The sequence below is a fragment of the Tribolium madens genome, unplaced genomic scaffold (assembly GCF_015345945.1).
Source record: "Tribolium madens isolate multiple individuals breed KSU strain unplaced genomic scaffold, Tmad_KSU_1.1 Scaffold_3;HRSCAF=73;Tcas5.2_LG2, whole genome shotgun sequence".
Lineage (NCBI taxonomy): Eukaryota > Metazoa > Arthropoda > Insecta > Coleoptera > Tenebrionidae > Tribolium > Tribolium madens.
This window is the reverse complement of record NW_025401006.1, coordinates 14,937,724-14,952,919: the sequence shown is the minus strand read 5'-3', so window position 1 is coordinate 14,952,919 and position 15,196 is coordinate 14,937,724. Positions and strand designations below refer to the sequence as shown.

General features: G+C 34.1%; 8 protein-coding genes across 9 annotated transcripts in view; 4 read left to right on the top strand and 4 right to left on the bottom strand.

Annotated features, from left to right (window-relative positions):
• LOC123008207 (tyrosine-protein phosphatase non-receptor type 9) overlaps positions 1 to 2,569 on the bottom strand; it is a 10,727-nt gene extending 8,158 nt beyond the window's left edge. The window contains exons 1-3 of the mRNA XM_044403896.1: positions 2,461 to 2,569; positions 1,805 to 2,035; positions 1,525 to 1,755 (exon numbers count right to left, since the gene is read on the bottom strand). Of these exons, the coding sequence (XP_044259831.1) occupies positions 1,525 to 1,755; positions 1,805 to 2,035; positions 2,461 to 2,493 (495 nt within the window). The 5' untranslated portion in view covers positions 2,494 to 2,569. The remainder of the gene's footprint in view (positions 1 to 1,524; positions 1,756 to 1,804; positions 2,036 to 2,460) is intronic.
• LOC123008210 (14 kDa phosphohistidine phosphatase-like) lies at positions 1,667 to 4,559 on the top strand. Of its 2 annotated transcripts, none has more exons than XM_044403900.1 (2): positions 1,667 to 1,823; positions 4,124 to 4,559. In XM_044403900.1, the coding sequence occupies exon 2, from the start codon at positions 4,134 to 4,136 to the stop codon at positions 4,518 to 4,520; it is 387 nt and encodes a 128-aa protein (XP_044259835.1). In that variant the 5' UTR covers positions 1,667 to 1,823; positions 4,124 to 4,133; the 3' UTR covers positions 4,521 to 4,559. The 2 variants fall into 2 exon arrangements, with proteins under 2 accessions (XP_044259835.1, XP_044259834.1); XM_044403899.1 differs by lacking the exon at positions 1,667 to 1,823 and adding an exon at positions 3,794 to 4,030.
• Positions 4,560 to 4,624: 65 nt separating this feature from the next.
• On the top strand, positions 4,625 to 7,638 carry LOC123008206 (catenin alpha-like). The gene is made up of 5 exons (XM_044403895.1): positions 4,625 to 6,487; positions 6,534 to 6,597; positions 6,643 to 6,692; positions 6,860 to 7,041; positions 7,095 to 7,638. The coding sequence occupies exons 1-5, from the start codon at positions 4,670 to 4,672 to the stop codon at positions 7,597 to 7,599; spliced, it is 2,619 nt and encodes an 872-aa protein (XP_044259830.1). The 5' UTR covers positions 4,625 to 4,669; the 3' UTR covers positions 7,600 to 7,638.
• On the bottom strand, positions 7,314 to 10,881 carry LOC123008208 (UPF0415 protein C7orf25 homolog). The gene is made up of 3 exons (XM_044403897.1): positions 10,668 to 10,881; positions 10,303 to 10,623; positions 7,314 to 8,320 (listed from the first exon to the last, which is right to left on the bottom strand). Exons 1-3 carry the CDS (start codon positions 10,815 to 10,817, stop codon positions 7,628 to 7,630), a joined length of 1,164 nt encoding a protein of 387 aa, XP_044259832.1. The 5' UTR covers positions 10,818 to 10,881; the 3' UTR covers positions 7,314 to 7,627.
• LOC123008209 (J domain-containing protein CG6693) lies at positions 10,867 to 11,858 on the bottom strand. The gene is made up of 3 exons (XM_044403898.1): positions 11,685 to 11,858; positions 11,125 to 11,637; positions 10,867 to 11,076 (listed from the first exon to the last, which is right to left on the bottom strand). The coding sequence occupies exons 1-3, from the start codon at positions 11,776 to 11,778 to the stop codon at positions 10,910 to 10,912; spliced, it is 774 nt and encodes a 257-aa protein (XP_044259833.1). The 5' UTR covers positions 11,779 to 11,858; the 3' UTR covers positions 10,867 to 10,909.
• A 371-nt stretch (positions 11,859 to 12,229) lies between these two features.
• LOC123007099 (60S ribosomal protein L24) lies at positions 12,230 to 13,049 on the bottom strand. Its single transcript, XM_044402143.1, has 4 exons — positions 12,981 to 13,049; positions 12,790 to 12,865; positions 12,450 to 12,697; positions 12,230 to 12,401 (listed from the first exon to the last, which is right to left on the bottom strand). The coding sequence occupies exons 1-4, from the start codon at positions 12,983 to 12,985 to the stop codon at positions 12,263 to 12,265; spliced, it is 468 nt and encodes a 155-aa protein (XP_044258078.1). The 5' UTR covers positions 12,986 to 13,049; the 3' UTR covers positions 12,230 to 12,262.
• Positions 13,050 to 13,080: 31 nt separating this feature from the next.
• LOC123007098 lies at positions 13,081 to 13,698 on the top strand. Its single transcript, XM_044402142.1, has one exon. The coding sequence runs from the start codon at positions 13,127 to 13,129 to the stop codon at positions 13,661 to 13,663; it is 537 nt and encodes a 178-aa protein (XP_044258077.1). The 5' UTR covers positions 13,081 to 13,126; the 3' UTR covers positions 13,664 to 13,698.
• A 5-nt stretch (positions 13,699 to 13,703) lies between these two features.
• Positions 13,704 to 14,564, top strand: LOC123007097 (signal peptidase complex catalytic subunit SEC11A). Its single transcript, XM_044402141.1, has 4 exons — positions 13,704 to 13,861; positions 13,914 to 14,173; positions 14,220 to 14,397; positions 14,449 to 14,564. The coding sequence occupies exons 1-4, from the start codon at positions 13,811 to 13,813 to the stop codon at positions 14,497 to 14,499; spliced, it is 540 nt and encodes a 179-aa protein (XP_044258076.1). The 5' UTR covers positions 13,704 to 13,810; the 3' UTR covers positions 14,500 to 14,564.
• The last annotated feature ends 632 nt before the right edge of the window (positions 14,565 to 15,196 follow it).

Genomic DNA, 15,196 nt, shown 5'->3' with positions numbered 1-15,196 from the left:
AATAAGACCGTTCTTTTTTGAAGGTAAATCATAAATTTAGTTATCTTTTTGATCATGGGATTTTACCTTTTCACTTGTCATTTTATTTGACGTTTCACAGACATACGCACAGGACATACGTTTTCGGATACAAGGACAAATTATTTTGATCTCTCGATACTTCCTTAGTTTTTACTAATTTAAAAAGAAATCATCAATTGTAATTTTCTTTGGGCCACATCTTAGATATCTAATTAAATTAAGTTTATATCTCTTTAAATAATGAACTTTACCAACTCGCTACAACACCTTATACACAATTTTCAACTTGTTTTAAAATTCTACACCTTTTGGTTTTTGGGTAATGACGGCAGCGACATTTTTTTTAATGGAAATTCCTATTTTTTTAGCGAATTCGATAGATAATTGTCGAAATGGCAACACCAAAATATTATGTACTACATAAAGTTTTTTTAAAAAAAATATCCAAAAAGTGAAATAATATCAATAAAAAACAAAGATACAATTTTAAATCAAGTTAAAAAGTTTGTATTTTTTAAAAAGAAAATTGACCTGTTCGAGCATTTTTCCAAAACAAAATATTTTCAGTTTTAATAAATAAGATTATTCTATAATTTTGCCGCTCACTGTATACCTACCCTCATCATTTAAAAAATTTTTAATTTTTAATTCCATCAAAATGCTATTCAATCCTCGAATATGGTTCGATAATCTGGAATCCGCATTACAAAATTCATGTTGGTAGGCTTGAAGCAATACAGTTAAAGCTTTTTAAATATATAAAATGGTTACTGCCTTATTATGTGCAACATAATTACAATATTTCCTTAAATTATTTGTCTCTTTCTACACTTGAAATTAGAAGAAGATATCAGGCTTTATGTTTTGTTTATAAACTTTTAAATAATTCGATTAATGATACTTCAATACTAAATTTAATTAATTTTCACGTTCCACAGTATAATAGTAGATCAAACCAATTATTCAAAATTTCGTTTGCACACAATAATTATCTGTTTAATTCTCCTCTAAATGACCTTTAAAGAATTTGTAACATGTACAGTGTCAAGTTGGACTTTTTTAATTTTAAATCCTTTAATAGTTTCAAGCGTTGTCTAAAAGTTTCGTTGAGTTAGTCATTTAGTATTCTTTAATTATGTTTATATGTGATTTGTTTTCTATTATAATTTTATCATTACTTAATGTAAAGCATATTACCGTTAATAAAGTTATTATCATTATTATTATCCTTGAAACAATTAACATGCAATTATTGGCTTTGTGTTGAATCTATGTGAATTTAAATTAAGCTAAATCGAGAAATTATTTTTAGAATGCAGTAAAACGAATTTTATCAACACAATTAAAAGATAACGAATTTAAAACAAACAATAGTCATAATAATAAAATTGCATCATCGTCAAGGTGAAACAAACCTCTTTTTACCTAATTAAATTGAATGAAACAATTATAAAGGATGTGATTAAGTTGAAAACATTTATTTTCGTCACGTTTTATACTGACCTTCAATAAAGTGAGAATCTTTTGCGACAAATCATAATCGAAATTGGAATATTTCGAATTGGACATGTCGTAAATGAACACAATTCCGGCTTTTTGTGTGACAGGATTTTGCAATGCCACATCTAGTTGATAAACGACACCTTGAAGTGTGACTTGATGGGTGGTATTTGCCGGTGTGTGTTTATGTGCAGTGAACACAGCTATTGCAGCATCGGTGGCATCTCTTTTAGGCTGGAAAATTATACAAAAATAACCAAACTCCAAGCAAAAAAAAACTCACCAAAATAGTAAATTTCCCTGTAAGTAATTCAGACTGAAGTGGTTCTTTTAGTGGATCAAAAGACGTTAGGCCTTCACGTTGTCGTGTCAATTCGTGTTGTTCGAAAAGTACTAAAGCTCGAAGAACGTCGAATTTTCGAGCATAGAGAAAACGAACGGCTGTAGACCATGAAACTGGACCCAATTTTCGACGATATTTCGCGTTGACTTTTTCGATGAAATCTTTCGTTGCCTGAAACAGGAAGTGAGTTGTGACTCGGGCCGGAAACTTCTATTTGCGTCCTCATTATAAATAAACACCGCGGCTAAAACGGGGGCCGTAAAAGACTCATCTCGAAAAGAGGTGTTCCAGTCATTATTACTATTTTTTGTAAGGGTTGGAGAAAAAAATATCAACAAGACTCCACAGGTAGTCGATAAAATCTGAATCACATCTCATCGTGAGTGTGATTTTTGAGCAATGAAATGAACGCAACAATGACTAATTTGCGTGGGAAGTTAATATAAAACACAATTCCATAATTTAACCAATTACACAAAAGTCGTGTTTTATGTTCAAGAGTCGTAATTTACACACAAAATGATAATTTCACTCAACACTCTTTTAAATGAGACTCTTAATGATTAAAATAACTGAAAAATAATTAAAATACTTACTTCTTCTTGTTCTGGGGTTAATGTAGCAGCCATTATTGTACACGCACACAACACAACTGAAGAAAAAAATTCTGTCAACTGTCATCTTACCTGCTGCACTACAAAAAACCTAAAATCCCTAGTAAAAATTACGTGTTTTTACTACTTTTTTCTAATTTGCGTTTATAATAAAGTCTGTTTTTTTTAAATGGAAATGCCAAACAGTCTTAACGTTGGCATAATAGTAAATTCATTCATGGTAATTTTAATAAAGGAAGTTGGCAGTTCCGGTTTTTTGAATTAATTTCAAAACAATGTCATTAAACGTCAACACAAAAAATCGTCTAAGAAAATTTAGAGACGAAACACCAAAAAAGAAACAAGTTCGGTACACTAACAGTTTTTCGAAATTTGGAAACGAATAGTTCGCAAGCAGGAGGTTAAAAAAAGGGCCCGTTAAAATGTAGACGCAATTTGTAATGCAGGTTTGCTAAATATTCTTAATTTTTAGCAAGAAATCGACAAGAATACAAAATAAACATGAATAAGAAAGAACCTCAGAAAGAACGCAATTAAATTAGTGTCTTGTGCATCGTTTTTGAGGAACAAGTTGAAACAGTAACAATTTTGAAACTAAAGCTGAAGAAGAATTTATAAATGCATCAACTTTGAGCTCATTTCAATCAATTACACAAAATTTATTGCCAATCATCATAATACCTACTTGTATCTTTTGCTAAATAACTTTTTTCTGTATAAACATCCTTTTTCTTCAAAGTTTTTGTAGCAAGAATCTCATTTTTGTCCACAACATTGTACTTACTTGCGGTGTGTTTCTGTCAAAATTAATAGTCTTTAGACCTTAGGTAATGATGTCTGTCCTCAGGTATTCAATTATAGCGCTTTCAAAGAGCAAACACGCACACAAAATTCATAAAAGTCAAAATTTTGACATCTCAATTTGAATACATAACCATAATTTTTTAACAAAATTTCTAGGGACAAAAATAAGAGCAATCAAAATTTGTGGCTATGGAGACAAGCTGCTACCAATTTTTTCACCAAAATTTTGACTTGGTAATTTCCATTTAAAAAATTATTAACGTCTCTCAGTAGGAGTCACACTGTCTTTAATAAATTTAGGGTTATTTAGTTTTTGTATGCCGCTTCTGACTTATCAGGTAACGAATTTTGAGTGCAAACTAAATTCTGTTGGCTCATATTTTATTTATTATTATGTTGTAATTATTATAATAATTTGTAAATTTTATTTTTTATGACAGACGGCAGAAGTAATTCAAAAAATCAGGTGGGCGCCGAGTGTCACCAATCGATACCAACAAACACAAAATTCTCTAGACGACAAAAATAATCAACCCTTATAAAACTTGTTCTTTAATATACTATTTTAAACTTGAAGCACAAAATTAGACTTGTATTCTAATCATCTAATAATTTTTGCTGAGAGTTAATTGTCTAAATAAAAAATAACATTCAACGTAACAATTCCAAAGTCCCCAAACCGAGAAATGTCACAATTTTGTTTGTTGTCAAATTTCCCAAAAGCGAGGTTATTGTGTCATTACCGGTGGTAAGTAATAACTTACTAATAATAATTAGTTTTCTAAATTAAACAAGTCGCAATACTTGTGTTTATCAGTTCTTACCTTGTTTTTTTTTCTAGTTTTGGAAGCATGTCTGTTATTCCCCAAGTCCCCGACGCTGATATCGACCCAAACGGCGTCTTCAAGTACATCCTTATCAAACTCACATGTCCCAACACTGATGGCAAAATTGAGGAAAAGAACATCGTAAGAGGATATGCTTCATGTCCTTATCACTCCGATATCAACGATAAAGTCACCGAAGAATTACAAAATTTAAAATCAGCGAAAACTATCAGAGATTGGCGTACAAAAGTCTTGGGAGGTGGACGAATTAATCACGATTCAGAGGGAAAAAATATCAAAGTGTATGGGTATTCTCAAGGTTATGGTAAAGCAAACCATGAGATTACTGTTGATATTTTGAAAAAACACTATTGCGATTATAACATCACTTGGTCTGATGACGGATATTAAATACCTAACTTGTAAATAATAAAATTCTTTTGAAACAAATGTTGTTTTTTTGAACGTGCTTCGTAATCAAACAAGATAAGACTCGATTAGGAGAGTTTGTTATCTCTGATTCATCAAAAAATAGTGAAAGGTGTGTTAATTCAGTCGCAATGAGTGCAAAAGTCGAATTAAAATGGGACCCCAAAGACTGGGAAGTGAAATCCAAAGCTGTGGAAAAACAACTCGAACCCCTAGTGTACCACGTGACAACTCTAATGGATCCGGGGAAATCCCCCAAAAAAAGGCGTGGCAAATCGAAAAAATCCACAGTTCTTGTGAGTGTTTTAGAAAAATCAATCACCAACTTCATGGAAAAAGGCCAACAAATCGCTGATGAAAACCCCCAAGTCGCCCAAGAACTAACAACAGTGATCGAGGAAATTCGCTCTACCGGAAAAGTCATGATTGGGGCATCTGGCGACTTCGTCGCCAACCCTTGCAACACCACCCAACGTAGCGAGTTGATTAAATCCGCCCGAAATCTCCTAAGATCCGTCACGCGTCTTTTAATCCTCGCTGATATGCTCGACGTGCAACTCCTCCTCAAAACCACTCAAAGTGTCGAAGCTGATTTGAGGAAACTCCGAGAGGTAAAATCACACTCCGAGCTTGACAAAACCTTCAAAAATTTCACACTAAACGCCAATAATTTGATCCAACAAGCGGCGAAACGCCAACACGATTTGGGAGATCCTCAAATGCAAGATGATTTAGCTGCGGCAAGAGCCATCCTCAAAAAAACCTCAACTATGCTTCTATCAGCGACTAAAGTCCATATTTCGCATTCGCAAATCATTGAAGCGCGGGAAAATCGTGAGGAGGTTTTGAGGCAAGTTTGTGAGGCAGTTAGCACGATTAGTAAAGTCGCAAAAGGGGATTTTGAGGAGGGAGGAAGCGACAACAAAGCAGGAAAACTTGCATTGAATTTAGAACAGTTTCAACACATTATTAATGCCAAACACGATAAAATAACCCTCGAAAAACAACTCGATGAGTTAATCAACGATGCCAAACTTATTTCAGGCTCAGAAAGTATTAAAAATGAACGAAGAGAGAAAATTTTAACCGGTTGTGAGGCACTTAAAGACGCCTTGCAACATCTATTTACAAAAATGGATGAGAAGGAAGTTACCAAAACCAAAACCAATATTGGTAATAAAACCAAAAGTTTGAAACGTCAATTATGCAAAGCCGTAGCTGACCAAATCACCTCTGTTTTTGCCCCCACAAATGACCCCTTTTTAGCCCTCTATCACGCAGCTCAAACTGGAGACCTCAAACAAGTTGAAATTTGCACTTCCACTTTCACACAATACTGTTCCAAACTTGTCGAAGTCGCAAACCAAGTCTGTCAACTCTCCACGAACGAAGATGGGGTCAAAATGGTGCGCCATGCTGTCTCACTGGTTGAAATCCTGCGCCCCCAGGTGATCAACGCAGCTCGGATTCTGGCACAACAGCCCCAAAGTCTTCACGCCCAAGAAAACATGGACATGTTCAAAAACGAGTGGGAGAATCAAGTGAAAATTTTACTCGAAGCTGTTGATGATATAACAACAGTGGATGATGTTTTATCAGTTTTGGAAAACTACATTCTTGATGATATGAATCAATGTCTTGCAGCGTTGCAAGACCGAAATCCGGAGGAAATTCGCGAAATTCTTGACAATATCAAAAATCGGTCCAAGAGGATTTGCGAAATGGTCACTTCTGAAATGGACAATTACGATTCTTGCCCCTATACTAAGCAAGTTTTGAAAGCTATTAAAGTCCTAAATGACAGAATTAAAGATTTTGAAAGGAAAACTGAAACGATGATCAAAATCATCAACAATGGACAAGAAATTGACGAAAATGATTTTATCGACACGGCGAGACTCATCCACGACGGAGTCAGAGAAGTCCGAAGGGCTGTACTTATGAATCGAGTAAGCATAATAAAAATGTACGAATTTTTTTTTAAATTTATTACAGGCCGACGATGACCTAGACCCTGAAGAAGTTGAAATTGAGGAGAGCCACTCGATGGAGACCAGAGGTGAGACAAGTCATTTTTGGGGCCACTTTTAATTAATAATTTTAGCACAACCCGAAGAAAACGACGAAGATGTGGGCGGAATTACTGTTGTTAGAGTAAGTACAAAAGTGACCCGCCACTGGGCACAATGACGTTTCATTTGCCATTACCATAGCAACAAACATATTTCGTTGCGTTGCTATGGTAATTAGATATAAATGCGCACATGTGCGACTCGTCAAGGATGGGAAAAGGGTTCTCAAATTTCAAAATCTCATTTCAGCAAGCGTTGAGTAAACTTCCCGAAGAGGACAAGCGTAAAATAATGCAACATGTGGAAGACTTCCACAGCGAGAAAGTAACTTTTGATCAAGAAGTGACGAAATGGGACGATGCTGGTAATGATATCGTGGTACTTGCGAAATACATGGGAATGATAATGATTCAAATGACTGATTTTATCAAGTAATTCCCCAGTTTTGTGTCGTAAAATGGCTAATTTTGGTGATTTTTTTCAGTCAAAAAGGACCATTGAAAACCACCAATGATGTTATAAACGCAGCGAATAAAATTTCCGAAACTGGGAAAAAACTAGTCGATCTTACGCAACAAATCGCTGAGCAATGTGCTGAAAGCACAACAAAAAAAGATTTATCGGCGTATTTGGAACGTGTGACACTTTATTCCCACCAAATTAATATAATAGCAAAAGTGAAAGGTGACGTCCAAACTACCAATAACGAAGAATTGATTTTAACAAGAGTCGAAAGTGCGACATCTCTTATCGAAAACGCGAAAAACTTAATGAATGCTGTGGTGCTCACAGTCAAGGCTTCCTATGTCGCTACAAAGTACACCAAGAGTGCCAACATCCAATCACCGATAGTGTGGAAAATGAAAATCCCCGAAAAGAAACCGTTGGTACGCCTGGAAAAACCCAAAGAGGTGCGAGCTGTGGTGAGGAAAGGGTCACAAAGGATGCCACAACACCCCATTAAGGCTTTGGCCGAATTTGAAATGTAATTTTGTTTATTAATTTCAATAAAAAAAATTAATTTCTAATTCCAGTCGCTCTCGTTTGTTCTTTTTGCTCAGTTAGGGCTCGTGATTCGTGGATGAAAACCACAAAATTGACACCTTGTTGTCTCGCTGCGCGAACAAACCCATCATTTGAGGTGACAGTGACAGCCCCAATTCGGTCCCCAAATGTGAAAATCGTCAACGATCTCGCTTTGATTTTTCCACCAATTGTCAATTTTTGAATTAATTGGACTTTATTATCAGCTGTCGCATTATCAGGGAGCACTGTAATGTTTTGTAGTAAATTTTCGGCTCTTTTTCGTTCATTGACCCCCCCGACTGTGTTTACAATACTGATAAAACTGTCTCTTGCTGTCTCACAACAGTAGAGTTTTTTTCCTTTGAAAAAATCGTCTAGGATTGGTTTTTGGGGTCTTTGGCGCTCCCATTCGGCTTGTTGGGCCAATACATGGACGGAAAAATGGTACAAATGGGCGCTTCCATTACATACTGAACTGACATAAGCCAACATTGCTGACACGTCTAAATTGACTTTGTCAATATGTGAGGTGTTTGGTGTTGATAATTTGAAATTGTCAAGGTTTGGGGGCTCGTCATTGTCAATGTCGGTTTCTTGTATTCGAACACCTTGGACGATTATCCCCAAATTTTCGATTTTTGCCGCCAAATTACTTCCTACGCCATTAACAAAAACAAATACCACCTGAAATTCGTTCTTTTATAATCCATTTCATTGAAATTGGCATAACAGTGGCCATGATTGTGGAAACCGCGCTTTAAATGTGAAAAAGGCTTTACATATTAAGGAACTAAATTTGTCACTAAAAAAGTGGGGTTAAGATTTTCGTGTTAAAATTTTACTTTTAAAGAACCCTACTTCAGATTCTGGTGAAGTTAGCAAGATTTATCTTGCTAGCAGTGATGCCAGATGAGATTAAGCGCTTGTCCCTAGATTGTAGCTTCCAAATTCCCTAAACTACTTAAAAAAAATTAAAAAGATACTATTTCATAGGCCTACAACATAAAAATGTGTTAACTCCAAACAACAAAAAATCAATAAATAATATATACTTAAGAGATAAAAAATAAAATACAAGTTAATTAAAACAAATTCAAATAAAGTTGTATATTTAGATACCTACTTAATTTTTATTTATACTTTATTTTATACTTTATAATTATGGGATTGCATTAATTTTAAATATTCGTCTAAAACATTAAAAAAACTGCAATAATTAGTAAACTTGGCAACGCGAAAAACGCAAACGGCTAATATCTTGTTCTTTTTTTTGTCTTTACACATGTAACTACAAAAAATACATTTTTGGTTTCCGCGTTAGCGTGCGCTAACTATTAATTAAAAAAAAATTTGTAATTTTTGAAACTGTGCCATCAATGTGAAAAAAATTATAAAATCTTGACGTTTTTACTGTAAATGTAAAAAATCCTTTACTTTTTGTTAGAAAAATCCCTAGAACTAGGAAAAAAATCCCTAATCTGGCATCACTGCTTGCTGGCAAGACTGAAATTACAGTCGACCAAATTTGCTGCTCGCGTCGCGTTGTGGCATTTCCCCCACCACTCTCGTTTCGTGCAGCCAGGTTCACACTCGAAAAATTATTAAAATGTTATTAAAATAAAGCATAATATTTTACAAAACATGGAAAAATGAGCATTTTCAATTGCAAATCACTATTGTAGATAGTTTTTTAACGTTTTCAATGTAATTTTGTCATGAATAACAATTTAAATGAATTATATTGTTGCAAATGTGCGATTCAAGGTCAAATGTATTTCACTTATGCATTAACTTTATTTTTTTCAAGTGTCATCCCCAGTATCAATTTTTTTCATTTTTGCAAAAAATGAATCTTTTTAAAGGGGCATTTGACTGTAAAAAAATGGTGGGGTTACAATGGCTTTTTAGGGCTGTAATGAATTTTTTTCGTTTTCTCAAAATTCGTTTCTAATACAAACTTTATTTTTTTCAAGTGTCATCCCGTTTATCGATTTTTTTCATTTTTGTAGAAAATGAAGCCTATTAAAAGGGCATTTGACTGTAAAAAAATTGTGCGGTTACAATGGCTTTTTAAGGTTATAATGAATTTTTTTCGTTTTCTCAAAATTCGTTAATAATACAAACTTTATTTTTTTCAAGTGTCATTCCGTGTATAGATTTTTTTTCATTTTTGTAGAAAATGAAGCTTATTAAAAGGGCATTTGACTGTAAAAAAATGAATGAATTTTTTTCGTTTTCTCAAAATTCGTTAATAATACAAACTTTATTTTTTTCAAGTGTCATCCCGTGTATTGATTTTTTTCATTTTAGCAGAAAATGAAGCTTATTAAAAGGGCATTTGACTGTAAAAAAATGGTGGGGTTAGAATGGCTTTTTAGGGTTGTAATGAATTTTTTTCTTTTTCTCAAAATACAAATTTTATTTTTTTCAAATGTCATGCTCATTTTTCCATGTTTTGTAAAATATTGCTTTATTTTAATTTTTTGAGTGTGAACCTGGCTGCACGAAATGAAAATGGTAGGGGTAAAGCGTGAGCAGGCAATAAACCATTCAGGTAAGTAATCAAAGAAAAACAAAAACCCCATCAGGCACACGCGCAGGGCTACCAACTTAAATATGAAACTCCATAGCCACCTATTATGCCAATTTCAATGAAATCTACTAACCTTTGGAATTTGAAATAAGCAAGGATTGAGTTTGGCACATTCCAAATAGTCTTCAGCATGATCCAAGACACTTCTAACACCAAAACTCGCATCTCCCATACAAATCTGACTCAACGATTTCGGATTTCGTGCAATTACCTTCATCCATGTTAAACCATCATCGCAGATTATATCAATTGTGATTTTTCTATCGTCCAACATTACGACTTTATTCACACAAAGACATTTTTCTACTTTGTTAAGTGTGTTTACGACAGCGGAAAAATGGGTCAAATTTGAACATTGGATGTGCTCCTTCTTGATTTTCCCCGTTTTGATCACCTAAATTAAAATAGTCACACTTGTGGGGCAAAAGACAAACTCACCTGTCCCAAAAATTTCAATTCTTGATGAATTTTACGTTTCAGTTTTTGGATACCTTCCAAATTGTGTTTTTCAATGGTTTTGATCAATTCTTCACCAAATGAGATTTTTTCAAGTACGAGTTCACGCAATTTCACACTTTCTGTACCCATCTCAACATAACCTCAATTTGTTTTAACCTTGCTTAAATAAAAGAATGTGATTGGTTGATTGTTTATTAAATATACAAAAATGCTTGAAATAATTATTTTTTAGTTTTGCGCTTCTTTACTGGAGTTTTTTGTCCATTTGTTAGAGATTTGCGTTTTTTTGCCCCTCCTCCATACTTGGCTTCCAAGTCTGAAATCATGTCAGCAAAACCCTTCAAACGTTTCTCGTTATTTAACTTGATTTCTTCCTCCAAAGTTTGTCCTAATAATCACAATAATTAGATTTAATTGGTACAAAAAAACGTATTACTGTTAATTTTTTCTGCTACTTTCTTCTCCTTGTCATATTTCTTCTTCCTTCTGGCTTTTTTTGCTGCTGATTCATTGAAAAATCCTGGATATTCTTCAACTTCACCCTCATCGACCATTTTCCTCACAATTTCCAAAATTCTTGGTTCGTTATCGCAATTGCTGAATGGTACCATCTCCAAAATCAGGTCCATGTTGCCTTTACCAGCAACATAGGCCTTTTTAATATCACGCAATTCAGTCTCAGATCCAATGTAGTTCTTTTCATACTCTTCAATCACTTTAACATCAATTTTCTTGAAAATAGCCCTCCAATAATCAAGCCAATTGAAACTGGAATCGGTTTCTTCATCAATCTCTCCATAATCGTCATAAATCTTCCTCTTTTCTTTGTCTTGAAGAATTGTGTGTATCTTCCCAAGGACTTTAAATTTCTCGGTGCTCAACGCCTTTTTGCTGTCATCAACTCGATCCGGATGCACCAAAAGAGACAATTTGTGATAAGCTTTTTTAACTAAAAAAATTCGAGTTAGAAAAAAATCATCAATTATTCCTACTCACTTTCTTTCTCTGTAGCATCATGTTCGACGCCTAATATCTCATAAATATCATCCGTACCGAAATATTCCACACATCGCTCTTTAAAACTAGCCATTACGAAGAATTTAAACCAAATAAACGCTTTAGAATTCAATTTAAAAATAGTTAGGTTAAGTTAAATGACAGTTGACAGAAGAATAGCGCCAACAATTCGCGGGAAATTCAAACGAGACAACTGTTTTATAAAAATAAAACGTAAAAATGTAAGTACAAACAAAAGGTAACATTTTTCTTGTCTTCTACCATCGTATACAAACTTATTTTGCAGACTTGCTTACTTGATAATGGAATTTTATCGTAAAGAAATTCAATTTAACGGTTCTAGTTGTAACTTTGTTGCCAACATAAAATTTTTCAGGTTGGTTGCTTGAACAAAATGGGTGACAAGTTTGAAATTCTGTTTTATTCCCAATTAAATTTGATTTTAAAATTTCAAATTTTTAAATAAAAACAAACAAAAATATAATGGTGGTCACAAACGGGCTTGATTTTGACAAAAACCCAAATTAGGTGTAATTTTTTATTCAAAAATCAATACATTAACGTTTTCCCCCCACTCTCGGTGCGGCCTTTTGCACATTCTTGGCGGCTTTTTGTTTCGGGGCACTTTTAGGTTGTTTCGCAGGTTGTGCCACTTTCTTCGCAGTTTTGGTTTGCTTTTTCTGCTCTTTAGCGGCCCTAAAACGTCCCCAAATGACCCCAAATTCACACAAAATGACAACAAACCTGATCGCTTGCTCCCTTTGCGCTTTCCTAACCTCCGGCCTCTGATTCCGTTTAGCTAAAATGTCATTTAGAGAAGCCCCAACAATAGCACGTTGAAACTTTTGGGTCCTGCGTGTACGTTTTTTAGTGGCTTCTTCTTCTTGACCTTTTTTATGTTTACGTCTGTACAAGACAGTCCACGTCACTTTACGTGGATTTCGCTTCATTAAATGCGCACGTTCGCATTTTGAGTTGAGGAAAGTGAAGGTCTAGAAAGTGAGGTTATGTCAAATCAATAATTTACCACACTTAAAGGGTGGGTGAATTAGACTTGAATCAGTGTGGTAGATGGTAAAATTACCTTTCCGTCGACTTTTACCATGGTTTTCCCATGACCGGGGTATATTTTGTACCCACTGTAAGCACAAAGTCCAATCCTAAAAAAAACACCAAAAATGTAATTCCAATCACAAAAATCAACAATTTCTCCAAAAATAATCCAATTAAAGCATCAGATGATTGAAATAAATGAGAAAATAGATAAATACTCACTTCATGTTGACAGTACAACACACGAAAATCGAAAAGAACCATGCGCCGGTGTAACCAACCCAAATAGCAAAAAACCCCAGTTTTGAAATTGCGCGCGTTTAAGTTGGCTCATTTCAAGTTATTTTTTTCTTTGAAAATTGTGAATAATGTCTGAAGAAAAACTCGAAACCGATCCGGAGTCAAGTGAAACTGGGAGCGAGGTTTCACTATCGGAAAAAATTGTTTTCGAGTCAAACGAGAAACGTCTTCGTCAAAGAATGACTTCGTTGCAGAATTCAATCATGAATTTGAAAGAACAGCTGAAACTCGAAAAAGAATTATGGAAGGAAGATATGGAAAAAATCCGGGTTCTTCAAATGCAACAGGAATTGAAATGCATGTGTGCTCTTCATTCGACTAAATCCGAGAGTAAAAATAGTCTTTACAGTCTCGGAAGTGGCGAAAGTTACAATTTGTACGATAAATTCAAACCACAGTCTATAAAACAATTACTGGAATTGCAAAATTACAAGCGAAAATTGACCGAAACGGAAAATATGTGCAATTTGGAGCTGACAAGAGTCAAACAGAGTTTAGACGACTTGAAAACCCTACAAAGCATTGCATCGGAATGGGGCAAGAAGGAAATCGACCAAAAAACCGACTCTGAAGCCCTAACCGAAATATTCATTAACAAAAACTGAATTTTAAAATTTAATAAAATTGACTAGTGATTTTGTTTTTGTCGTGTTGGTGTGTCAAATGTCACTTGTCATTAAATTATTTACGTTTGCCCCTCTGACGTGGATTTCAAACCATCTTGTGGGGCTTTTTATTAATTATCCATAAAAATGGACATAGGGACACTTTTCGACGATGTTAAACGTATGAATAAGCGACAAGTAAGTCAAAATAGCGTTATTTATACCAAATTTAAAATCACATTTTTTCCAGTTTCTTTATCAAGTTTTAAGTTTTGGTATGATAGTATCATCGGCACTTATGATATGGAAGGGATTAATGGTAGTCACGGGTAGCGAAAGCCCCATTGTTGTGGTACTTTCGGGTAGTATGGAACCGGCTTTTCATCGGGGAGATTTGTTGTTTTTGACAAATTACCCCGAAGAGCCGGTGCGAGTTGGAGAGATTGTTGTGTTCAAAGTCGAGGGCAGGGACATTCCAATTGTTCATAGAGTACTTAAATTGCATGAAAAGTAGGTTTTTGGGGGCCAAAACCGCGTTTTATTTGAGTTTTTTTAGGGAAAATGGTACAGTGAAATTCCTCACAAAGGGTGATAATAATAGTGTTGATGATAGGGGGTTGTACGCCCCGGGTCAATTGTGGCTAACAAAAAAAGACGTGGTTGGGAGAGCCCGAGGTTTTCTACCCTATGTGGGTATGGTTACTATTTTAATGAATGAATACCCAACATTTAAGGTAACAAATTTAAGTACTTTGATTTTTATTGACTGAAGTTGTTTTTTTCAGTTTACAATTCTAGTGTGTCTAGCATTTTACGTCTTAATTCACAGAGAGTGATCACTTTTCTATTTTTTTGTAATTACTTCCAATAAAAATTTAAGAATATGACTGGTTAATAGTCAGAATGAGTTTTTTTTGACCTTCCACTTCTTTTTTGTTAATTTTTTGTCCCCTCATACGTTTCTCACTATTTTATGAAGAATTTAAACTGATAAATACACAAATAAACGTGCTATGATTCAATCAGAATTAAAAAATCTGTTAAATGGACTAAACTCAAATTAGTAATTTTATAGGTTTTGACGCGTTAAAAATATCTCTATTTTTCGATAATGTCAAAATTTAGGGTTTTCTTCTTTGTAAATAAGTTTTGATTATTTTTAACAGATTTAAAGCAGTTTTAAGCCTTGTTAAAGAAAAAAAATGTTGTATTCAACTCGTGGATGATAAACCACTCGTGAAATAAAGCGTCCGATTTACACTCAAATTCGTCGAATTAATAACTATTCTTTTTTCTTTATTTTTGTTGACACAGTATACAAGACAAAAGTGTATTTTCTGTTTTTTTAACAATTTAGGAGATTTTTTAAAATTACAATATGATTTTTCAAGTTAGGTGTCTGTAAAATGGGATTACAGTTTTCTGCAATACTACCAACACAAGTACTAAAACTTGGCTCAAAAGAGGAAAAAAATAGGCAGTTTTGATCTAAAATTTTATTTTTATAACATTAAACGCATTATTGGCCCATCT